We start from the raw sequence: 25877 nt of genomic DNA, 5'->3' as shown, positions 1-25877 counted from the left end.
TGAAGTGTGTAGGGCCCTTTAGTCCACACAAACGTTACAACCTATTAATACGGGATTCACTTATGACTGCAGTTCCATTTCTCTTCTGTGCAAATCACTATCAATTGGGGAAATGAATATCCTTGTGGCCAAAAGTTCTGAGAATGACACAAATATATTTCCACAAAGTTTGCTGCTTCAGTGTCTTTAGATATTTTGTCAGATGTTACTATGGAATACTGACGTATAATTACAAGCATTTCATAAGTGTCAAAGACTTTTATGACAATTACATGAAGTTGATGCAAAGAGTCAATAGTGGCAGTGTTGACCCTTCTTTTCAAGACCTCTGCAATCTGCCCTGGCATGCTGTCAATTAACTTCTGGCGCAAATGCAGCATCATTTTCTCACACAGTTGTAGGTACTTGAGTTTTGGAACAAACTATATACGATGCTCCTTCGCTCTGTTTGCATGAAGTGTGTAGCCTCCTTAAGACGAGTATTATTCCTGAATATTTTTATTTATTATTCATGTTTTTTTCCCTAAAGGAACATTGAGGAAATCCTTGCAGCGAAAGGGGAGAAAGTGAAGAGGGTAGAAGAAGAGACGGCCTTCGAGATTGTTATAGATGAGTCCAGCAAGGATACAACACAGACTGCTCAATATGCAAAGAAACCTTCACCAGAGTCTGATGACTCAGGGAAATCATGACTAACTCTCTGTGGGTGTGTGTGCGCGCATACATGCATTTGTCGATGGACTGATCACAACAAGGACACCATTCTCTATGAGGGAGAAATAGCTATTACTAAGTAAATGCAACACTTCTTTTGATATTTCTATCTCCATATTGTTTTCATAAGATATTGATCATTTCTTATCACACTATTTTATACCAACTGAACACTACTGCCAGAATATTCCTTGGGTTTACACCAATCTTACTACTACTGCACTGATCACAATCAAACAGAAAAGGCTGATGCGTGCAATTCATTTTTATTGTAAAGTTGTATGATATAAAGCAGGAAGAATTAACATCCAAAAGCCCATTTAGGGCCATGGCAAACTGCCTATCATAGACCCTCTCCCTCTTCCTCCATGGTGTCCTCCAGCAGCTCATGAAAGCAATGCTGTCAATCCACATGGAAGCAGAACATCCTGTAAAACAATTATCCCGTCAGGAATGAATCAAACAGTCATTGAACGAATGGGATTCACAGTAATACATTTGTCTGAGAATTTTCAATCATGAACCCCAGTTCTGGAGCCCCTATCCTCTCATCACAAGCCCAAGCACTTACCTCATCTGCTCTTCTGTGTTTTCCTCTTCCTGCCTCCCTCCCTTACATCCTTTCCTATTGATGCTTCAACAGATCTGTTTCTTTGGCTGCTCTTTTCATCTATCTCAGACTTGAACAGGCTTGGAAAGAGGACAAAAGGAAACCAAAGCAACTTTAAAAGAGAAGTAGAAGAGGCAGACTTTAGTTCTTTTTGACATGTCTGTTGGCTCTTTTTCCTGTGCTCTTGGTCTTCTCCTTTTCTTCTCATCCTTAGTTATTTAGATAGTTATTTTGGCCATATGTCCATCGGAATTCTAGTTCAATCTCCTCTCTTTTACTCTTATAAAATGTTTTCACCTCTTTTTTCTGGGTCTCTGTTTATCTTGCCTCCCCCCTTGTGTTTTCCATTACTTTCTTTTGATCCACTCAGCTCTTTACTGCTAATCTCATTTACCTTTTATCCCATGGTCCTTCCTGATTCTGTCCATCAGAACTTGAATTCTGTATCTTCTACTGACCTCCTGATAAACCACTCTGGTCTCCCTTCCTCCTCTCTCATGTTTCCTCCTCTTCACCCTCATGCCTGGCTTCCTTATAATATTTTCCTCCTTTTGCTTATTTTCTCATTTTTTTTGTTAGTATTTTCTTTTGTCATCTACTCAAAAGTTGTCAATGCCTCATCCGCCGCTTTCTTCTGCTTCTTCTTTGTTCTCCTCTTCGCAGACTGTGCGTGAGCGGTCTCTGGACGCTGCTCCCTCTCTTCCCTCCGCACAGAGGCGTCCGATGTAGATGCTGTGACCTCGTATGCCACCACCTGTTTTGCTCTCTGTGTCTGCCCTTTTTTCTGACACAGCGCACGCCTCTTTTCTCTTTCAATCTGTGCATTCCTCTCTTCTCTCTCATACAGTTTCTCCATCTCCATCTTGAACCTGGCCTCGTGATCTTTTATTCTTTGAAGCTCTGCTTTCTTCTTATCCTCGTCCCGTATCCTTGTCTGCCTTTTCTGTTCCTCCTTCTCTTGTTCCTGCTGTATCTTCAATGTCCTTTTCTGTTCCTCTTTCCTCCTCTTCTCTTCTTTCTCTCGTGCCTTTTGCTGCATCTCCAACACCTTCATTCTCTCCTTTTCCCTGTTCCTCTCCTCCTCCATCCTCTTTTTCTCCATCTTTTTCTCTTCCTCTGCCCTCTTTTTCTCTTCTTTTGCACGGGCCTTCTGTTGCATCTCCTGCTTCTTTCTTTCTTTTTTCTTTCTTTTTTTCTCTTGCTCTTGTCTCTTTTTCTCATGTTCGATCTTTAGTTTCATCTCTGCCTTCTCCCTTTTCCTCTGCTCCTCTAACTTGTTTTTTTCCATATTTTCTGTCCTTTTCCTTTCCTCCTCATTCAATTTCTTCTGTCTCTTTTCCCACTTTTTGAGCTCTTCGTCCCTGGCTTTTTCCTTCCTCCTTTCAATCTTCATCATCTCTTCATTTCTCTTAGCCTCGTCCTTGAAATATTTGATCCTGTCTGCGTAGCTCATGGCATTAAGTTCGTCTTTCCCTCTGCTTGCCATCATAGACAATGCATTGGCGGTTGCATATCTCCCTTCCATTTTACCACTATCAATCTCCTTCCTGTCCCTCTCACCATAAGGTTCCCGGTGTAGACATCTCTGCTGTTGTCCACTCATGCTCTCCTCACTTTCACTACTCCCCTCCTGACTTGTGACCTCACTCACACTCTGAGACACATCATCCTCAGACGAGCACGAGGGAGTCACAGCCTTCTCAGTGATGACGCGGAGCGCCTTGATGTAGTCAGCTTCTGTGTTCACCCTGTGAGCGAGCGGGCACAGCTCCTCGTAAATGGACTTCCATGTGAGTGACTCCTCACAAACGTCGTCAGGCAGGTATAGATCAGATGATTGCCTCTTGAGCACATTCACAACCTCTGCCAGGTCCTGCTGGGTGTCCCCCTGAGTGTCCTCTCGGGCGGCCAATGGCGTGGCGTCTGGGCTGGCCGGGCGCTCGGTGGCTGTGGCAGGGGTATTGGATTGTTCTACTGCTGAGGAGCAGGAGGCCTCAGTGTCATCGTTCTTGTCATCGTTGTTTACCCTTTTCTTCAGAATCTCTTCCTTTCTCTTTTGGGCCATCCTCTCTTTCAGCTGTGCTTTATACATATTCGCAATTTCTGCGCCTCTCCGTTGAACTTCCTCAGACAATTCCTCAGGCAATGCAATCTCTGGCCTGTTGACCTCATCCTTAACCTTTTCCTGGCCAGTCAATGAGGACCTGGGGTGGACGTGCGGATGGGTCTGTCTCATCCGGGCAGGAGGGCCGGAAGCCAGGGGGTGGGATGGGACAGCAAATCGGTGTGAAGCGTGTGGGTGTGACGTCTTGAACTGAGAAGGAGGCCATTTATCAGGGGAGGTGCAGCTCTGTGTGTCCAGAGGGGGAAAGATTGAGTGTTTCTTAGATGGGTCCTTCTGGGTGCCGGCAGCATGCTGGTCAGGCTCCGATTGGCTGTTGGCGAGGTACCTATGGAGGTTGTACCAGGGGAAAGCTGGCAGTGTCGGGGAGACGGGACAAAGAATGGAGGAGGTGGAGCGCTGCTTGATCACCTCTTTATCCACCCCAATCTGTATGATGACAGACACATTTGTATTACTTAAAAGCTTGATGGTGATTGTTATTACCATCTTAAAACAATTACATGTGTATGGGTAATAAATATCATAGAGAAAACATGTTTTATTACTGTATATTAGCCTATTAGGAAAATGAACTTTTGGAATCATTCCAATTCAGAAATTCTTCCATTCTTTTTCAACTTTTGTCTAAGAATTCAGACCTTCCTAAGAATACTACCATTGCAGAATGCAGACCTTCTTAAGAATACTACCAGTGCAGAATGCAGACCTTCCTGAGAATACTACCAGTGCAGAATGCAGACCTTCCTGAGAATACTACCAGTGCAGAATGCAGACCTTCCTCTGAATACTTCCAGTGTTCCGTTTTTTTCTTGCCTTCTTATTTCACTATTCTATCTATTTAGATCTCATTTCTGTGTATCAGGATTGGGAACATCTAAAGCAACTACAGTATATCTACTTATATGAAAGTCTGATTAAAGAAAACTGCTCTTGTTACCTCCTCCAAGAGTTGGTGCAGCCTAAATATTTCTCCATACAGCGCCTTAATCTCCCTTATGTTTCCTCGCTCAGTTCTCCATGTCTCTCTAGCCAATCTCCAATGGGCGAGGTCAAGGTCATGGATATCCTCCCGCATGCCTAGTTCAACCTGGGTTCCCTTCTCATTTAGTCTCTTCTTTTTCCTCTTCTTCTGGGTTGAATCGGTGTTCTCCTTGCCCTGCCTACACACCTTTAGGGCAGTAGGGATATTGAGAATAGAACATGGTATATTTTATTATACTCATTGGATTATTATGTGCCTTCCATTGTATTTCATTGATATACAATATCAATAAGGTATAATGTTGACACTAGATCAAGCCGTAGTTAGTACAAAGTTTACACTGATTGGCCATACATGATTAGTCTGGACCACTTTAGTGGGTCGTAGATTTAGCCTGCAGATGGGACTTACATTAAGGCTGGGGAGTTGTGAGGCTGGTGTGTTCTGGGCCTGTGGAGTTCAGTAGTTTCTGTGCAGAAATCGTCCTGTGCAGTCCGCTTTGCCCATGGCTAGAAATGAAAATGATGACAAACATGCAGTCAGTAATGAGGTTATCGTGATACAAGTTTGTTATTTTCAATCCTAGAAAAGCTCATAGGTCTATATGTCAAAGTGATGATTTTAAATCACTGGAGTTTTGACTATGAGGGTGGTGAGAGAAAAGAGATTCTAACCATTCTTATGATGATCCTTGGGAAGGAGAACTTTCCCATAGTTCCTTCAATTACAGTAATCCTGAAAAAGATACAACATGGCTTCAAAATATTATTATATTATTTAAATCATCTAAATTAAACTGTGTCACAAAGTAGGCCTTTTCACACTAAATCACAAGTGGTCACAACTACTTACCAATCACTTAAAAAATAACCATCAAAAATATAGAAATGATTTTGACCCTGAATTGAACTTGTAAGTGTTGCTGTAATGTGACAGTAACGCTATGTCAAACCATTTAGGCTGTCATCATAACAGTAAATACAATCATTTATGACATCACAATTGTGATGTAATGTGGTGCCATGGGAGACCACCCCCACCCTGACAGACAGCAAACACCAGAGCCACATAGGCCTGTTAACCAATTTATCCACTTCTATGTTTGAAATACAGTATATTTAGTACTAGTAAGCTCATAAACATAGTAAAAACCACACTGTAGCAATGTGTATCACTTCACAGCTACTGTACATGATGCATCATGAGTGGTTGTCCTCTGATGGGACACTATTCCCTACATAGTGTACTACTTTTGACCATGGTTGATAATGTACTTTATAGGGTTGATTTGGGATGCACCTAGAACTATGTAAAAAGTACCTTTGTTCGTCCTCACAATCAATTTTGCGTTGACATTAAATCATTTTTACTAAGTGAAATTTATGGGACAACAAGAAAGAAATGTATTCATAATAAAAACTGTACATCATTTTTTACGTTTTTGCAGAGGAGGTCTTAGTCCATTTGTCCCATGGAAGAGCTGCAGTGTGCAGGCTTTTGTACCAGCCCAACACTAACATACCAGATTCAGCTTTTTGTGGTCTGGAGTGAAGACCGTATAGAATAACTATTGACATTTAGTATTTTATTAGGTACTGCCTAAGCAGCAGCTACTCTTCCTGGGGTCCACACAACATGAAACGCTATATAACATTTAATAGACAGAACAACATTAGTTTAAAATAAGTATAGTCTTTCATACATTTATGCCTTAACGTTCCATTTATCATGTACTTATTAAAACGGAAATACTGCAGCCATTCATTTCCCCATCCATTGCAACCCTTTTCTCTACTGTTGAAATTGCTTTGTCTAAGCAGGTCCTGATAGCCTAATATCATAGCAGCCTTGAATCATGATATCCTAATCTCACAGCACCAGTTCTGTAAACACCAGAGAGAATCTTACACCAGTAACCATCAGTGTTCTTCAGTTTGAGACCAATACTATGCATAACTATGTATTTTATACACTCATTTCCAATTATGTAGAATTTAACTGAATTTGTTAACTCCTGCGAATTTCCCCTAGCGTGACTGCAGCAACCTTGTTCACTAACTTTACCTGACGCGAATAACTCTACATTGTCATCTACAGTTACCACCTGTAATGGGTATCCTGGTGTAAAATATACCTTTTACAGTTGCCACCCGTAATGGGTATCCTGGGATAACATGTAAGCTCGTTTTTGAGGGCAGTTTTGTTACATTACCACCCGCAATGGGTTTCATTAGGTAAGATTAAATATTCATGCCTTGAATCCTGTAGAGTTTCCTCCTGCTAGAGGTTCAACTTAATGGTTTCCATCTCAACTTGTCTACATTTCCATTTTCATTCCCTTATATCACATTCACACCCAGCAGTGTCCACCAGTCACATCTGCCTCTTGTAACTCTTTTAACATCCAGGAAAAGAAGATAACTTTAAGGTGAAGAAAGGAGACACTCAGGACCTGCCCTATGACTACGACTCCATAATGCACTACGGAACGTCAGTCACACTCCTCTCCTCCTTATTCCCACTAAAGTCCTAATTTTACTCACCTTGTTTTTAAACTGCTGGCAATAAGTAAATATTAGTTTTACTGGGCCTGTGTACAGTATCCAGCTCCAGTAACATTTCCCGGTGCGTACCCAATGGTTCCCTATTTAGGTCACTTTTTTACCTGGGCTCTGGTCAAACTATGTGCACTATATTGGGAATAGGGTGGCATTGTGACGCAGTCCTTGTGTTAAAGTAGCAAGTCTGGTTTCTCCTGGCAGATACTACTTCTCATCAAACCGGAACCCCACTATTGGCTCCAAGAAGAGTGGAGTCCAGATTGGACAGAGAAATCACCTGAGCCCCCTGGACATAACACACCTTAACAAACTCTATCAATGTGGTAAAGACATGCACACACAGAGACAGGAAAAATATCAGAGTTGGGCTGCCTTTTTAAATGCAGTCATTCTCGTGCTGTATTCTAACCATGTTCATGTCCTGTCTTTCACAGAATAACAATGCACAGTTTAGCATTTATTACACCATCGAAGATTTCAACACCGCTGCTGTCGACTGAAGATTCCAACACAAATGGCACTGACATTTTAACTTCTCAACAATGAATAAGTTGAACTAGTCCCTTAAAGCTTTCTGATGTATTATACGTGTGTTCAGCAGCAGGCAGTAGTTTAATTTGTCCTGTGTGCTCTTGCTGCCTTGAATTAGGCCTATTCCACTGCACTTGTCTTGGAAATAAATACAATGACCTAGACTGAAAAGAATCCAGTCAGTGTGATGTTTCTTGCAGTGTTCTATTTCATTCTATAATGGACCTTCTCAGCTATGCTCATCATACATCCCAAGGTGGGATCAGAGATGAAGTAGATCTAGCATAGCAGGAGAGACGACTTAAATTAATGGTGATTAAGGTATAAAACTTGGCTGACTAGCTAGGCAACAAATTATTTAAAAACGATGACGCTGTAACACAGGACTTAGACAGCAGGGATCATAGACTCACCAAAATCAGAATGTCGCCCTCTGGAAGGGTGTACTACGAAACAGGTTTGAGTTGACGAGAACTTTGGTAAACTCTTGAGCTCAATTCAGGATAACCGGTACCATGAACGTGGCCCACCTTTTAGCATGGAATACTTAACAAATATACATAAAGATGTATACACACACTACCGTTCAAAAGTTTGCGGTCACTTAGAAATATCCTTGTTTTTGACAGCCTTTTTTGTCCATTAAAATTAAGTGATCAGAAATAGTGTAGACAATGTTGTAAATAACTATTGTAGTTGGAAAGGGCAGGTTTTTAGTGGAATATCTACAGTTGAAGTCGGAAGTTTACATACGCCTTAGCCAAATACATTTAAACTCTGTTTTAAACAATTCCTGACATTTAATCCTAGTAAAAATTCCTTGTCTTAGGTTAGTTAGGATCACCACTATAGTTTAAGAATGTGAACTGTCAGAATAATCAAGATTTATTTCAGTTATATTTCTTTCACGTTCCCAGTGGGTCAGAAGTTTACATACACTCAATTAGTATTTGGTAGCATTGCCTTGAAATTGTTTAACTTGGGTCAAACATTTCGGGTAGCCTTCCACAAGCTTCCCACAATAAGTTGGGTGAATTTTGGCCCATTCCTCCTGACAGAACTGTTGTAACTGAGTCAGGTTTGTAGGCCTACTTGCTCGCACATGCTTTCTCAGTTCTGCCCACAAATTTTCTATAGGATTGAAGTCAGGGCTTTGTGATGGCCAGTCCAATACCTTGACTTTGTCATTAAGCTATTTTGCCACAACTTTGGAAGTATGCTTGGGGTCATTGTCCATTTGGAAGACCCATTTGCGACCAAGTTTTAATGTCCTGACTGATGTCTTGATGTTTCTTCAATATATCCACATACTTTTCCTTACTCATGCAGCCATCTAATTTGTGAAGTTCACCAGTCTCTCCTGCAGCAAAGCACCCCCACAACATGATGCTGCAACCCCCGTGCTGCACGGTTGGGATGGTGTTCTTTGGCTTGCAAGCCTCCCCCTTTCTCCTCCAAACAGTTTTATTTTTGTTTCATCAGAGCAGAAGACATTTCTTTAAAAAGTGCAGTCTTTGTCCCCATGTGCAGTTGCAAACCGTAGTCTGGCTTTTTTATGGCGGTTTTGGAGCAGTGGCTTCTTCCTTGCTGAGCGGCCTTTCAGGTTATGTTGAGATAGGACTCGTTTTACTGTGGATATAGATACTTTGTAAATGTTTCCTCCAGCATTTTCACATGGTCCTTTGCTGTTGTTCTGGGATTGATTTGCACTTTTCACACAAAAGGACACTTATCTCTAGGAGACATAACACTTCTCCTTCCTGAGCAGTATTTTATGTTCATCCGTTATTTTTCCAGGTAAGTTCACTGTGAACACATTCTCATTTACAGCAACAACCTGGGGAATAGTTACAGGGGAGAGGAGGATAAATGAGTTAATTGTTAACTGGGGATTATTATGTGACTGTGGTGGTTTGAGAATTTAGCCAGGACACTGGGGTTAACACCCCTATTCTTAGGATAAGTGCCATGCGATCTTTAATGACCTCAGAGAGTCAGGACACCCGTTTAAAGTCCCATCCGAAAGACGGCACCCTACACAGGGAAGTGCCCTGGGGTATTGGGATATTTATTTTTTTTAGACCAGAGGAAGGAGTGCCTCCTACTGGCCCTCCAACACCACTTCCAGCAGCATCTGGTCTCCCATCCAGGGACTGACCAGGACCAACCCTGCTTAGCTTCAGAAGCAAGCCAGCAGTGGTATGCAGGGTGGTATGCTGCTGGCTATAAGTAGGCCTTGGTATGAAGGCTGTGTGGTCCCATGGTGTTTGTACTTGCATACTATTGCTTGTACAGATGAACGTGGTACCTTCAGGCATTTGGAAATTGCTCCCAAAGATAAACCAGACTTGTGGAGGTCTAGATTGTTTTTTCTGAGGTCTTGGCTGATTTCTTTTGATTTTCATCCACATACATCCACAGGTACACCTCCAATTGACTCAAAAGATGTCAATTAGCCTATCAGAAGCTTCTAAAGCCATGACATCATTTTCTGGAATTTTCCAAGCTGTTTAAAGGCACATTCAACTTAGTGTATGTAAACTTCTGACCCACTGGAATTGTGATACAGTGAATTATAAGTGAAATAATCTGTCTGTAAACAATTTTTTGAAAAATTACTTGTGTCATGTACAAAGTAGATGTCCGAAAGTAGATGTCCGACATGCCAAAACTATAGTTTGTTAACAAGAAATTTGTGGAGTGGTTGAATACAAGTTTTAATGACTCCAACCTAACTGTATGTAAACTTCCGACTTCAACTGTATATATATTCGTATTCCGAGCTCTGACATTGCTCGTTCTGATACTTCTTAATGTCTTCATTTTTATTTTGAGGGATTTGTGTGAATTGTTTTGTATTGTTAGGGAAACTTCACTGTTTGAGATAGAAACATAAGCATTCAGCTGCACCTGCGATTACATCTGCAAAATATGTTACGCGACCAATACAATTTGATTTGATTTGAGATTTTATAGCGGATGCAGCGACATGCTTATTTTACAAGCTCCTAACAATACAGAAAAAAGTTAGGTACACAAATAATAAAATAAATAAAAATGGACAAGAAATCAAGAAATGTCGGGGAAAAATCCATTACCAACCCAAATAGCACTGTAACAGTAGTCCGAATGCAATCCATACGTACCTACACCGGATGAATTTACACAAGATATCCTAGGCATGATATGTATAGCAGTAGATATATTAAAGTGAGCTATGTCAAGAATCCAGTATATAAATAAATATGCGGTGAGTATAAACAGTGTAACTAAAATGCCATGTACAGTAATAGAAATATTAGAATGAGCTATGTCGAGACAACATTATATAAATAGACAGTACAAACCCCATAGGAAAATGTATGGAATTTCAGGAAATTAGCTTCAAGGATATAAGTAATATATATGTGAATGGTGTGTATAGACATTATGAACAATATGTTAATAGAAAAGGTGAGTATAGCGGTATTTACAGCATGAGCCATGACCAGAACACAGTATATACTGTATAAAGTGTGTTAAATAGTGTGTAAACATGATTAAAGTGACCAATGTTGACTATATGTACATAGGGCAGCGGGATCTAAGGTGCAGGGTAGAGTACCGGGTGGTTGCCGGCTAGTGACAGTGTCTGAGGTTCAGGGCAGGATACTGGGCGGAGACAAGCTAGTGGTGACTGTTAAACATTCTGATGGCCTGGAGATAGAATCTGTTTATCAGTCTCTCAGTCCCCGCTTTGATGCACCTGTACTGTCTACGCCTCCTAGAAGGTAGCGGGGTGAACAGGCCGTGGCCCGGGTGGCTGGAGTCCTTGACGATGTTCTTGGCATTTCTGTGACACCGGTTGCAGTAGATGTCCTGGAGGATAGGCAGTGTGCCCCAGATGATGCGATGGGCTGTCCACACTACCCTCTGGAGAGCCCTGCGGTCTCTGACGGTGCAGTTGACGTACCAAGCGGTGATACTGCCCGACAGGATGCTCTGTATAAATTTGTGAGGGTCTTAGCGGCCAAGACAAATTTCTTCAGCCTCCTGAGGTTGAAGAGGCGCTGTTGTGCCTTCTTCACCACACTGTCTGTGTGAAGGGACCATTTCAGGTCGTCAGTGATGTGTGCGCCGAGAAACTTGAGACTTTTTACCTTCTCCACAGCGGCCCCGTCTATGTGGGTGGGGGAGTGCTCTCTCTGCTGTCTCCTGTTGTCCACAATCAGCTCCTTCGTTTTGTTGACGTTGAGGGAGAGGTTATTTTCCTTTCACCACTCCGCCACGGCATTCACCTCCTTCCTGTTAAGCTGTCTCGTTGTTGTTGGTAATCAGGCCTACCACTGTTGTGTCGTCAGCAAACTTCATGATTGAGTTGGAGACGTGCATGGCCACACAGTCATGGATGAACAGGAGTGGGCTGAGCACGCACTCATGTGGGCCCCTGTGTTGAGGAGTTGTTGCCTATCTTCACCACTTGGTGTCGGCCTGTCAGGAAGTCCAGGACCCAGTTGCACAGGGAGGGTTTCAGACCGTAACTAGCCTCTCAAAGCACTTCATGATTACAGAAATAAGTGCTACGGGGAATAAACATTTAGTTCAGTTACCTTCGCTTTCTTGGGTACAGGAACGATGGTAGACATCTTGAATCAAGTGGGGACAAAAGACTGGGTTTGTGAGAGAAGGCTGTAAACACTCCAGCCAGCTGGTCTGCACATGCTCTGAGGATGCCGCTTGGGATGCTGTCTGGGCCGGCAGCCTTGCTAGTCTTAACCCGCATACATGTCTTACTCACATTGGCCACAGAGATCAGGAGCACATAGTCCTCGTGAGTGCTGGGGACCCATGTTGGCGGCTCATGTTATTATCCTCAAAGCAGGCGAAGAAGGTGTTTAGCTAGAAGCGAGGCGATGGTGTCGGCGATGTGGCTGGCTTTGCCTTTATTCACAAGATCTATTCATGAGATGAATGCCAATCAAGAAGATTCTATTCTTATGCCTTTCCTAACTTGTAGGCTAGTAATGAACGTGTTATTACAGAAGTGTCCACGAGTGGACAGACTTTCAGTGTAAACTTGACCCTTTGATCGCCAAAGTCCAGGATGCATAAAGGTAACAAGGTAACAAGCATTTCACTACACACGCAATAACATCTGCTAAACACGTGTATGTGACCAATACTTGTTTTGAATTGCGCCTGGCTGAGAAATCGAAATAATTTGTTAGGCTATACAAACTGTACATTTAGGAAATGACCCATTAACTTAGGTTATTTTAAATAATTTGCAGTGGAGTTATAGTGTTTCCATAACAATGAAGTTATTTAATACACGTTGAACAAATCTCTCCTGACTACTTTCAACCAGAGGGAAGCAGCATTGTATTCTTTATCCCTAGCATGCGATTACCAGCCTAGATACCGGAAGCGACGGCAATGGGAGTGAGTAAGAGTGCGCGTTGTAGGAGAAAAAGACGAGTTCCAGGCACCGGAGACTCATGTGGGTTCAGGACTGACCAGGTCTTTTGATCGGATTTCTAGGTGGACGGCTCATAAGAGAGAGGTGGAGTACGAAATCAACCAAAATATTGGGAATATTAATCTAGTATTTGCACAGACTACAAGAAGAACATGGGATATATGGCAAACTTGTTTTCCAAATTTATCTAACTATTCAGTCATATCTAAACAGTGCTCTTTTACGTGGTTGTCTTCCCTCTTCGTATTCCCGGAGAGGTGGTTGAAGTAGGTTGTCATACCTTCCATACCTTCTGCTCGACCTGCATAGGTTGTGCTCTTTTGGCGCAGACGTGCGGAGTTCCTTGTTTTCCTTTTGTCGCTACAGTCTCTAGTACCAAGTAGCTTACAATCATGGAACTATCTACGAAGAATGACCGACAACGGCGAGAAGGCAATACAAACTCTGAGGTTACCAACACCAGAAAGCCACCGGTGGCTACTTTCCTCTCAATTGGCATTATTTGCATGAAAGGTAAGCTATAAACTCGCAAGGCATTCACTGTAGTCTGCACACGAACAGCCTATTAGCTCATAAAGTATTGTCCGAGCTAAGGAATTTAAGCGCGGAGTTTCTATACATTATTTGCCATTTTTTGTAAATTGTATTTAACCTTTTATTTAACTAGGCAAGTCAGTTAAGAACAAATTCTTATTTACAATGATGGCCTACACCGGCCAAACTCGGAAGACGCTGGGACAATTGTGCGCCGCCCTATGGGACTCCCAATCACGGCCGGTTGTGATACAGTTTCTCTAGATCAAGTTTGACATTAGCTTCTTCATAGGGTTTTCGGTAGATAACTGCCCACGGTTGGCTGCCTGTGAACTACAATCCGACGCTGTGTGTTAATGTTTAGAAATGTTAATAATCGTTTGCAAAACGGTTTTCGAAACATGCTGATATGCCCCTTCTCTCAACCTGAAATAATCTTAACAATAAAAAGATACTGTAGCAGACATAGCCCTGGGAAGTAGGGGTGCTTCAGCACACCCAGAAGAAGGAAAATAAATAAATAAATAGAATTGTATATATATATATATATATATATATATATATATATATATATATATATATATATATATATATATATATATATATATATATATTAGTACAAAAGTAGTGCACCAGCCTTTACTAGTATTAGGGACAGATATAGACATCTGTAGGGCGGCAATTTTTTCCCACAGCATCTCTGCTTTGGCAAAAAAAAGTAGTTGTATAATTACGCGATAATACCCGAGAAGCCGGTATTTGGAGGATATATTGTCACGGGTGTTGTTCGTCTCGGGCCTGCAAACCGTGCCAATATATCCTCCAAACACCGGCTTCGAGGGCATTATCACTTTTATACAACGGGTTACCAACATATTTAAATAATGATTGACATATTTTCATTAAACTTTTTTTGATGAATTTATTCATACTATTTCATCCTTCCACAAGATATAGTCCTGACACAAATCTAGGGTTGCTACGACTGGTCGTTCGTTCTATTGGTTCGGTTGCCAGACACGCGACCCAGTCGTTCAGTCTTTCTGTTTTCTATCTATGGACGCTACCCAGTCGTTCTTTCTAAATGTACCATTACCATACTGGCTGGCAACGTTCTTATCCCTTGCTTGCTAGCTAGCCAACTACGGCTAACTTACAGTCACGTCAAACAGTTCAGCCAGAATAACAGCAAAGTAGCTGTATTTGTGTTTGTTTAAGCTGTTTTCTAGTGACATTTATTTTTGGATACATCCATAATAATGAGCTAATGATGCGCAATTTCGCCTGGCATAGAACATGTTCTTTCTTGTCAGGACACTGTTGTTCAGAGGAGCTAGTCAACAACACACCTACCACAATCACTTCAAACTGAAGTTGGAAAGACATCAAACTAGCTGTATTTTGTTTTGTTTGACCTGTTTTCTATTGATATTTCCTTTTATATATCCATAACAATGATACCAGATAATTTATGATTTCGACTGGCTGAGAAAAGCTGCCTTGCCTGTCCGTCTGTCTCCTCCGACTCCAGGGATGTTCATTACTATGGGACAGCTGGAGATCGAATTTCAATTTTGAAATAATGTTGCAAATGTCGGAGAGACAGACAGCAAATCTGTCAGCCCCTAGATATACAAATCTAGTCTAAAAGAAATGGGAGATGATGCTTTTTAAAGTCGAGATCAAGTTTATAAATTGCCTGGCTGGGCTGATGAGAGTGGATTGCGCAGTGAGATGGAACAGAGTAAATAGGCATTTCAACGTCATAGCTTTAGTCGGTGGTTATCTTGTGGAATAGACACCGGCTGGAATGCGGTTTTAACCAATCAGCATCCAGGATTAGACCAACCGTAGTGAATTTAAGAACAGTGTCTTGCAGGATTCAATAGTTGGAATTGTAAGAGTTGTTGCCCTGTCCCTTTCTCTGCAATTGTCATTCTAATGGAATCCAGAAAGAACAAAACCCTGTGCTCAAACATTTACATCAAAAGGTGTAACGTTATGGGCAAAAACATCCACATCAAATTAAATAATTTTCTTGATCAAATGTCATGGAAAACAACCACTTCTTGTGCAGTATTAATTGACCATCCTTACAAACCACTTCATGTAAATGTTGATTACTGTCATCTGGTCATCTAGATTTGTACCTGTAGACTTTCCATAACCATGAAGAAAAACAATGCACAATACAGTAATTGAGTACATTAAGACATCAAGTGGTTTGTGATGACGTGGTGATGTGGCTCAGTTGGTAGAGCATGGCGCCTGCAATGCTTAGGTTGTGGGTTTGATTCCCATAGGTATGCACTCGCTACTCACTGTAAGTTGCTCTGGAAAAGAGCATCTACTAAAACGGAAAAGGAATGAATAGATAATTTGAGTTTTCACATAGAAATGAGTTGCACCCCCACCATAGAAATAAGTTGCAAGTATTTCAAGAAACAGGAAAAACGTATATCAAGCAAGTATTATCAGATGAAATGTTTTGTACAGATTATTATCAGACTCAAGTTAAAGATGCTGGTAAACACTCAAATACATTTAGTTGATTTTTTTTCTCTCACAAAAGTAGTGCACTGGGCCTTTACTAGTCCTGTATTAGCAGACCAATATAGATGTCTTCAGTGCGTGCAATGTTTTTGCTTCTGCATCCCTCCCCACGTCGGTCCAAAAATCGCAGCACCCCCACCCCCAAACTACTTCCCGTGGTTATGGTAGCAGATTTGCACAGATCCTTATGCTGTGTGTTCCTTCAGTTGACAAACTATACTTCCTCCCCAGTTACGCTTACACACAGGTGTTCGGAGCACGCTAAATAGATAATTGGCACAGGTGGTCTCTTCTGTCTATCTTCCTTAAACAAGCGTTGTAACATACAAGCACTGTAACATGGGAACCCTAACCCTATAAATGTGTGTAGTAATTAAACTTTTTGTAAAAAAAATTTTTTTTAGCGCAAATGTTTAGACCAAACCCTTAACAAAAGTACCCCGGGAAGAATATACCTTCATCAATAGGCGCTAAAGGTAGTTTGCATCTATAAATGGGTTAGTTCGACAAATGCATAATAATATACTTCTGGTTCCATACATTGTGCTCCATGATCAAGGCATGACAGTCAACCGATATTTGTTCGGAACTTTGTCATTGTTTCGATGCCAAACGCTACCCGTTTCTTTACGTTTACCTACATCTGGCTGTCATGTTGCAGTCTGTAAAAGTACGCCACCATTTCTATCTGAAGAAAATAAAGTTGAAATGTTGAGGTTCACACTCGACTTTAAAAGGCTCTCACCGGACATATGCAACACTGTAACATAGCCTACCTAAAGATTGAAAGTAGTTTACCTGCTGAGAAGAATGTAACATTGCTTTATTTGTAACACATATCTCATCTAATACTATGGTGTCATTGCGCCTAAGTGCTTATTACTCTGATATTGATCTTGTTAACTGTGTACTCTTGATGGTATAGGCCTAACCTTATTGTAAATGGAAAAGATGGGGTTACAAAATTATATTGTATCCCACACTGGAAAATACAGTTGTTCTCCTCCATGTTGGTATGCATGCACTGTGCATGATGCACACGATTCTACTAAATTCCTCAAAGACACAGTCAAGATAGGCTTTCATATTGGCTTATTAGCATATTCATTCAGATAGTTGCTATTTTTGCAGGTCTGTCTTCTTGGCCAACTTGCCATGCTTTTCTTAGCTCCAGCCATGTGTATGCTATGGGGTACAGCTTTGGGGGGGTCGGTGCCAATGAAACGAAGAACGAAGAAAACAAGAGGGATAGAAAAAAGATCAGAATCCTTCCAACCAGTTGATAAAGACTCGAAAGTTCATAACCTCTGCAGGGTGTTACAAAGCCAAGAAACAGCCATTGATCCTTCCTAGTTTTGTGAAAGGAATGTTCTTATCCTGCCCATTAACTCTTAACTCTCATGTCATATTTAGGGTATGTTTTGATCTCTGCCTATCAAATGAGATGAAATGAAATGTAGTTGGCTGCATCACGTGTATTCCTTCCAGGGGTATGTGTTCCTTTAGAAAAATTCCCTCTGCTGAAGTTGAGAGCACGATCGCCCCTCTGTCTCCACTCCCCTCCACTCCACTCCACTCTCTGCACTAGGCCTCTGAAGGGAATGGCTGTCTGTTCTGTTAGGGAGATGAATAGACCAGAGCCAGGTACACTCACAACCAGATCACATTCTAACACGCTTCAGTAATGTCCCTCATGCACATGATCAAGGAGGTACCATGCCACACGCGCGCGAACACACACACACACACACACACACACACACACACACACACACACACACACACACACACACACACACACACACACACACACACACACACACACATATATATACTAGAATAAAACTGAGATTAGAAGGGGGAAATAGGGCCTTATAAAATGTTAGATTTTTTGCCTGATTCTGGGTTTTTTCTCTCAGAAATGTGTTTTTTCCCCCTCCGTTTTGATTTTCCAGGTTTACGTTTCCTTTAATTCCAGTGCACACCTAGCAAGAGGCTGTTGTTTAGTGGTGTTTTTGTAGTGCACATGTGATGGTAGCGCACATGGGGGGCATTTTATTGCTTTGAAATGTATAGGAATGAAGGATGTAGGTAATGTTGTCAGTCTGGTGAAGAAGGATTGTTCTACTCAGTTATATCACCATCACCAGCTGGGTGTTCTGTGTGCAAGGAGTTTTGAATATCTGGGGGGGTGGGGCTGGTCCAAAATAGGGTAGAGTTGTCAAACTTTCTTTTGTTGCTTTGTGGAGGGTTGTGTGATTTAAATATATATTTATATTGGGCACATGGGAGGGTAGTGCATTTCCCCCCTGGTTTACAGTCCCCATTTTGCAGGTTTTACTATGTAATTTATTCCATATAGCCAAATGTCCTCATCTCCTTGCATGTGCCTCCTATCAAGGTGTTTTGGTACTTCCCTTATGCACTACCCTTTTCTTTTTCGCTTACTATACAGTCAACTCTATCCTGCCCTCTATCCATAGTGACAATAGTGGTAGGTGGATTGTTGGTCCAGATCTTAACTAACAATCGTACCACACATAAAATCATTCAATCTGCACCAATTTCCTGTATAAATCCACAAGAACATAAAGGAATAGCGGAAAGGCAGTGGAGAGGCCAGGTGCCTCATTGCGCATGAAAGTCAAGACAGCCAAGACATGAGACACGCAGCTCAAAAAGCTCTTGTTTAGGCCATACAAATGTAATTGACTCGAACCCAGAATCTCTAGTGGCACAGCTAGACCACTGCGGAGGCCCTCAATTGAAACTGTTGTTAGAAAGTACAACTTGTTAGAAGATCATTTGAAATGACAAGTTGAAACAGCCTACAGATAATTAGCAGGCAGCGCGTGTTAACTGTCGTGTTGCGTAACAATCACGCTTTGGAACAGTGAGTGCATTTTGACATCACGTGCATAAAACAACTCGCGCTGGGGCGACCGTTAGATATATTTGGAACTCGCATGTGGAAAAGGTTAAATTAAATAAAAAATGATGCACAAAACTATTTAGGCAACAGGGATCTTGATCCAGGAGGGGATTGAATGTCTTTGATGTATCGTAACGTCTAGCCACTTAGCTAGCAAGTTAGCAAAACAAATGCATAGCTGGAGCCATGAGCTGGATATAATTTATTTTCCACATCTTAGATGGTATAAATGGTATATCACCCAAGCCTACTGGTCCCTAGGGGTGACTGTCAATCCAAAACCATTATACTGTCATAATCCTTGCTAATGAGCCATTATACAATTCCTACCAAGTGGGTTATCCCTATTGGCACAATTGGGTGTTTGCCTTTCACGCCAGTGACCCGGATTCACTTCCTTGTCCCGCCGTTTGCCACATTGGTGTCAAGTAGGAATAACAAAAGGCTGAAATCTCTTGGTGAGGTTGCTAGGTGTTGTACAAAGGTTGTTTTGTATTATTACAAGGGGTACAACATTTTTTGTAAAATTATTAGTATGATTTTTTTTTTGCTGGCTCACCTCACAAAATCAAAAAAATCTGTTATACAGTTAATCCAATTTTTATGGCCTTGTGGACAATACTATTATTCTACCTAGACTAGCCTACATCACCATAATGCAATGAATATTGCATTATTGTTTTCAAGTGAGTACAATTGAGTAGAATTCTACTCTAGGCTGGAAAAAAATGTAATTTGAATAATGGCGAAAAGCCCTGTTATTTGAATGTTTAATTTCATCCATTCCGTTTGAATCAGAATAGGTGAATCATCACCTATGCTCCCAACAGGTCCAGTTATTCAGGAAAGCTTAACGCTTGTTCTGCCTCCTGTCCGTTCCCGAGCCGCTACTACTCAACCTCGAACGTAAGGCTTCAATATAGCCTAAATATTTGTCATTACATTTTTACACTGTATTACCTTTTATGTGTGGCATAAACACAACCAGTTATAATGTTTTAATCTGATTACACTACTTCCAAAGTCTCCTGTAGGCTACCTGCGCACGTTCTTCCCCTCCACTCTAATATAATTCCAGCATCCAAACGGCATACCTGCCATTTGATGAATGGAGAGAGACATCTGTTACAAAACACCAAAAAGTTGATTGACATTCAGCGATTGTTAAGCCAGGCCTTTGATACTGAGTAGGGAGAGATGTATTTTCTGTTTGTTGAGATTTACATACTCTATTTCATTGTGGCATTGACAAAGCAAACCACTACGAAGAGCTCAGTCGGTAATCGTTTTGCAGTTATGCATTGCTTATTGGTTGTGTGTGGTTCATTGGCTGTTGGTGGAACATTTGTTGCATATATTTTATATATACTGAACAAAAATATAAAAGTGTTGGTTCCATGTTTCACGAGCTGAAACAGAAGATCCCAGAATTTTTCCATACGCACAAAAATCTTATTTCTCTAAAATGTTATGCACAAATTTGTTTACATCCCTGTTAGTGAGCATTTCTCATTTGCCAAGATAATAATCCACCTGACAGGTGTGGCATATCAAGAAGTTGATTAAACAGCATGATCATTACACAGGTGCACCTTGTGCTGGGAACAATAAAAGGCCACTCTAAAATGTGCAGTTTTGTCACACAACACAATGCCACAGATGTCTCAAGTTTTGAGGGAGTGTGGAATTGGCACGCTGACTGCATTCATTTCCACCAGAGCTGTTGTCAGAGAATTTAATGTTAATTTCTCTACCATAAGCCACCTCCAACATTGGTTTAGAGAATTTGGCAGTACGTCCAACCGGCCTCACAACCACAGACCACGTGTAACCACGCCAGCCCAGGACCTCCACATCTGGCTTCTTCACCTGCGGGATTGTCTGAGACCAGCCATCTGGACAGCTGATGGAACTAAGGAGTATTTCTGTCTGTAATAAAGCCCTTTTGTGGGGAAAAACTAATTCTGAGGACCCTAGCCAAGGGTTCCCCAAACTTGTTCAAACTTGTTCCCCCCCTGTGTGCACAATTTAGTTTTTTGCCCTAGCACTACACAAATGATTCAAATAATCTAAGGTTGAAGATGAGTTGGTTATTTCATTCAGCTGTGTAGTGCTAGGGCCCTGCATGGCATCGACTGTGCCACAAAACCATGCTGAAGTGGTCAAGTCGATATCCCTGTTTATAATCACAGGGTTGCTACAGTTATTGTAATTTCTGGTGGTAATCATTATTTATGAGTACATTTTATGAGGGGGGAGGCAGTGCAATTTTTTTGTACAGCAAATGGAGAGAGATGTGGAAATATTCTTTACATTGGGGATGGGGGTACATTTTTGGGGAGAGACATCGAGTTAGACCAGACCCAAGTTTTATCATAAGACATGAACAGAATGCTTCAGTGATTCGTATTTCCTGCAACTTTGTAAAGAGGCAATGGTTCCTCTTTAGAAAGATGCAGGAAATACGAATCACTGACGCTTTCTGTTCATGTCTTATGATAAACTTCTGCAAATTAATAACTGTTCTTTACATTTAGTTGATTCCCGACTTAAATTCAATATATATATATTTTTTTATTGTTAAATTCCATTTTATTTTCTGGATTGCTTAATTCCTTCCGCATTATCCGTTTTGTGGATTTTATAGGGCCTTAGGAAAACAACTCGTGTTGATAAGGGTTGCTATGCTAGTTCTGTTTCTTAGGGGTTCGCCCCTGTTTATCGTAATGTTTTGTCTCTATGAAATGTACGTTTTTGCCCTATAAACGCAGTTGGCCTATCTGCAAAGCCTATCCCCTGGCTTTCGTTTGGATTCTTTATCTCGATCTTGTATCCATTTGAAGCTGAAAAGTGAAGGGCTCTTGACGCAGCACTCTCAGCTTAGATGAAAGCCACTTATAAAGTTAAACATCCATAATGTAAATGTAGCTTACTAGTGTGTAATGTGTGCCCCACAGCCCCATGTTATCCTTGATTGTTTTTCTTCCCTCTCCCTGGGTTTTTACATTCCCAGGAAAAGACTACTTCATCATCAAAGCATATTTCTCTGCAAATCTGTCATTTTAAATGCCCAATGCAGCTGTTTTTATCGCAATATCAAATCATTTCTGGGTGACAATTAAATACTTTACTGTGATTGTTTTGAATTAAAATGGTCAAAAATATACAAAAATCATAGCTTCTTAGCAAGGAGAAATTTCTCAAGTAAGAATTTTGCTAGAAATGACTGAGTGGTCTGAGAAGGGAGGGGAAAACTGAACATGTACTGTTGTTGGCAGAGAGGATTGGAACTCTCTTTCTTATTGCTCTATTAACTAATTTACCGCCTAGTGATGACACCAGGCGGGCCAAAACTCTTATCGCACCAAAACAGGCTGAAATTTCAGGCGGTCTTTTCAAACAGCTCTTACACTAAAAGGGTATTATCATTATTTTCACAATTTCACAGTATTATTCCAATCTCCTTGTGTGGAAATATAAAACACAGGGAAATCACATTTTTGACTGTACTGGGTCTTTAATTTCACAAGATGACTGGAGTAGGAGCTGGGTGGAGATAGAGAGAGAGATGGACTTGAAGTGTTTAGTTACCATCCTCACGCAATGCAAGCTATTCCTCCCAGGCCTGTCTTTGATCTAATGCAAATGGGTGGCTGGAGAGGATCTGTGGTTCAGACCAATCCTTATACAGTTTCTCCTCACTTTTGAAGAGGCAGCACATCTTTCTTACAGCAGTACTGGATGGTTTAAACCATGGATGTATGTTATTACCATATAAATAGACGTAATATTGTTTAATACTATGGTTATGAAACCTGGTACAATTTTTTTTTTCCCATGTTGATTACCCCCCCCCCCCCAAAAAAAACAATATAGTGCCCCAGTATAACAAGTAACAGTGGTTTTCCACAGTATACAGTTGTTTAGATTTACTATTCAACAAAGCAAGCTCTGCCTCAGGGTTGTATACAGGAACCAGACATGGTCTGTGCAGCAGAGAGGAGTCATGAAAACCATATTTGGTTTATCGTTTCCACTGAAGTGGTTCCGCTGCCATGATTAGAGGATCCATGTGGTAATCTAGAACGTTTGTACTGGATCAGGTTCTAGGTCTGGAGGCTGGAGACTGGAGACTGGGTTGGAGCAGATGGTAGGAGAGCGGGTTAAGGGGGGGATCTGGTGTCTCGAGTACGTATTGTGTACCGCTTAAAGCTCTTAAATGCCTAGCGGTTAACAGCGTCGGGCCAGTAACCAAATGGTTGCTGGTTTGAATTCCCGAGCTGACAAGGTGGAAAAATCTGCTGTTCTACCCTTGAGCAAGGCAGATAACCCCCGAACAACAACTGCTCCCCGGGCGCCGATGAGGTTGACTAAGACAGCCCCGCGCACCTCTCTGATTAAGAGGTGTGGGGTTAAATGCGGAAGACACATTTTTGGCTGAATGCATTCAGTTGTGCAACTGACTAGGTATCCCCTTTCCCTATAAACTATTTGTTTCTCCACAATCTACCCATGATCTTTTTAAAGAGGCACACATATGCACACACACACACACACACTTTTTGTTCTTCTATCCTCGTGGGGACCTAAAATACATTTCCATTCATAATCCTATTTACCCTAACCTTAACCCAAACCCTAAACCTAACTTTTAAACCTAACCACTAACCCCTTAACCTAATCCTAATTGTAACCCTAAACCTAACCCCTAAATTTAAAATGGCCTTTGTCTTCATGGGGATGTGAGAAATGTCCCCACGAGGGAGAATTTTCCTTGTTTTACTATCCTTTTGGTCCCTACAAGAATAGAAGAGCATGACGGTAAACACAATCGTTTGTGTATGCTGCTTTTGAGGGAACTAATCAAACTAGGCTACATAATGCTCATGTTATTACACACTGAGATCTGTGGCCTCAAGGGTTCCATTGTTTTGGCCTTATTGTATGGTAGTATAGACGGTATAAGGGGAATGTCATTTTTTACCTCAGGATATCAAAGGTTAGGCTCCTCCCTGTTGTGTGTGTGTGTGTGTTCTTGTGCATGTGTGTCTTTGGAGGCCAGGGGTCTCAAACACTGATGTGGTCCTGCAGTCTCCAGTCAATAAACAGGCCAAAGACAGAGGCCCCTGCAAACACTCTTTACCCTTTTATCCACATGACCCTTATGACCAGAGTGGCCTGTGTAGGAAGACCATTACATTCCCCATGAAATGTCAGACCTGACCCAGCACATCCAACGTTTCCTCTACATCATTTCAGTTTGCGACAGCAGTAAACTATATCCAACCTGGTCTCACAGCATTTCATATTATTCTGTATGTAAATCCGAGACACACATTTAGTATGATATGTTACGTTTCGTATGTTATGTATTCATTTGTGGATGACCATCACCCATTTCGTATGATATGTTTACGAATTAAAATTCATATTATAAGTTATGGAATTGGAAAACGTACAATATGTTACGATTTTGCAAAACTAGGTGGCTAACGCTAGCTAACTTGCTAATGTTAGCTAGGGGTTAGGGTTAAGTTTAGGAGTTATGTTAAGGGGTTTAAGGTTAGGGGAAGGGTTAGGGTTAGGTAAAGGGATAAGGGTTAAGGTTAGGGTTTTGAGAAGGGTTAGCTGACATGCTAAGTGTAGTTGCAAAGTAGGTTAAAAGTAGTGAGTAGTTGAAAAGTTGCTAATTTGATAAAGTTGTCTATGATGATATTTGAACTGACAACCCATCCACCCTGACCCAGCCACCCTACTTTCGTTTTTGCCTTAAGTAACCATCTGTCTTATGTAACCATACCAAACATAACATATCATATTAAATGTGGCACTCTGATTTACGTACAGAACAATTCAAAATGCTCTGAGACCAGGTTGTTATATCTTGCCTAGAGCGAAAATTCTTACTCAATAATTTTCCTTTTTTGAAAATAACTTTCATAGCTTTGATTTGACAATGAAAGGTTGATAAACTGCATCAAAGCTTACACATAGAATTCTTCCTGTTCCAACCTTTTCATCAGTCCACAAGGAACTTCTCAACACACTCCAGTCTCCTCTGTCCATTTTGCCAAGTTTCAGCCTTTTCTGGTCATTCATCTGAAATGTTTACCTCATTTGTTTACAGTTTTTGGAACTGTAATCTGACTCGTTCACACAGATGGTATGTGCAGATTCCACACTCACTTCATCATAGGGCTTGGCGATATGGCCTAAAAATCATATCCCTTTTTTTCAAGCTTTTGTATGATTCATGATATACAGTGCGTTCAGAAAGTATTCAAACCCCTTTTCCCACATTTTGTTACATTACAGCCTTATTCTAAAATTGATACAATTGTTTTTTTCTCCTCATCAATCTACATAAAATATCTTATGTTTCACTGAGTCGTGGCTGAACAACGACATGAATAACATAGAGCTGGCGGGTTTTAAGCTTTTTCGGCAGGATAGAACAGCGGCCTCTGGTAAGACAAGGGGTGGCGGTCTATGTATATTTGTAAACAACAGCTGGTGCACGTAATCTAAGGAAGTCTCAAGGTTTTGCCCACACTATTTACCAACAGTTTTCATTTGTATTTTTTTTGTAGCTGTCTACATACCACCACAAACCGATGCTGGCACTAAGACTGCACTCATTGAGCTGTATACGGCCATAAATAAACAGGAAAACTCTCACCCAGAGGCGGCGCTCCTAGTGGCCGGGGACTTTAATGCAGGAGAACTCATCCGTTTTACCTAATCTCTACCAGCATGTTAAATGTGCAACCAGAAGGGAAAAAACTCCACCACCTTTACTTCACACACAGACGGGTACAAAGCTCTCCCTCGCCCTCCATTTGGCAAATCTGACCATAATTCTATCCTCCTGATTCCT

General features: G+C 41.2%; 4 protein-coding genes across 5 annotated transcripts in view; 2 read left to right on the top strand and 2 right to left on the bottom strand.

The window, feature by feature from the left end:
* The window catches only part of LOC120017362 (adenosine kinase-like), a 12838-nt gene extending 10993 nt beyond the window's left edge, over positions 1-1845 (bottom strand). Inside the window, exon 1 of the mRNA XM_038960112.1 lies at positions 1783-1845. Coding sequence (XP_038816040.1) covers positions 1783-1845 — 63 coding nt within the window. The remainder of the gene's footprint in view (positions 1-1782) is intronic.
* LOC120017478 (trichohyalin-like) lies at positions 915-3478 on the bottom strand. Of its 2 annotated transcripts, none has more exons than XM_038960252.1 (2): positions 1719-3478; positions 915-1404 (listed from the first exon to the last, which is right to left on the bottom strand). In XM_038960252.1, exon 1 carries the CDS (start codon positions 3414-3416, stop codon positions 1920-1922), a length of 1497 nt encoding a protein of 498 aa, XP_038816180.1. In that variant the 5' UTR covers positions 3417-3478; the 3' UTR covers positions 915-1404; positions 1719-1919. The 2 variants fall into 2 exon arrangements, with proteins under 2 accessions (XP_038816180.1, XP_038816179.1); XM_038960251.1 differs by having other exon boundaries at positions 918-1142; positions 1286-3478.
* Positions 3479-6586: 3108 nt separating this feature from the next.
* On the top strand, positions 6587-7431 carry LOC120017361 (zinc metalloproteinase nas-4-like). The gene is made up of 4 exons (XM_038960111.1): positions 6587-6590; positions 6840-6921; positions 7194-7315; positions 7427-7431. Exons 1-4 carry the CDS (start codon positions 6587-6589, stop codon positions 7429-7431), a joined length of 213 nt encoding a protein of 70 aa, XP_038816039.1.
* Positions 7432-12997: 5566 nt separating this feature from the next.
* Positions 12998-25877, top strand: part of LOC120017477 (inactive tyrosine-protein kinase 7-like) — a 186699-nt gene continuing 173819 nt past the window's right edge. Inside the window, exon 1 of the mRNA XM_038960250.1 lies at positions 12998-13494. Within this exon, the coding sequence (XP_038816178.1) occupies positions 13374-13494 (121 nt within the window). The 5' untranslated portion in view covers positions 12998-13373. The remainder of the gene's footprint in view (positions 13495-25877) is intronic.

The sequence above is a fragment of the Salvelinus namaycush genome, chromosome 22 (genome assembly GCF_016432855.1).
Source record: "Salvelinus namaycush isolate Seneca chromosome 22, SaNama_1.0, whole genome shotgun sequence".
NCBI classification, from domain to species: domain Eukaryota; kingdom Metazoa; phylum Chordata; class Actinopteri; order Salmoniformes; family Salmonidae; genus Salvelinus; species Salvelinus namaycush.
Note: the sequence above shows the minus strand (reverse complement) of the source record. Positions and strands in the feature narration are given on the sequence as shown.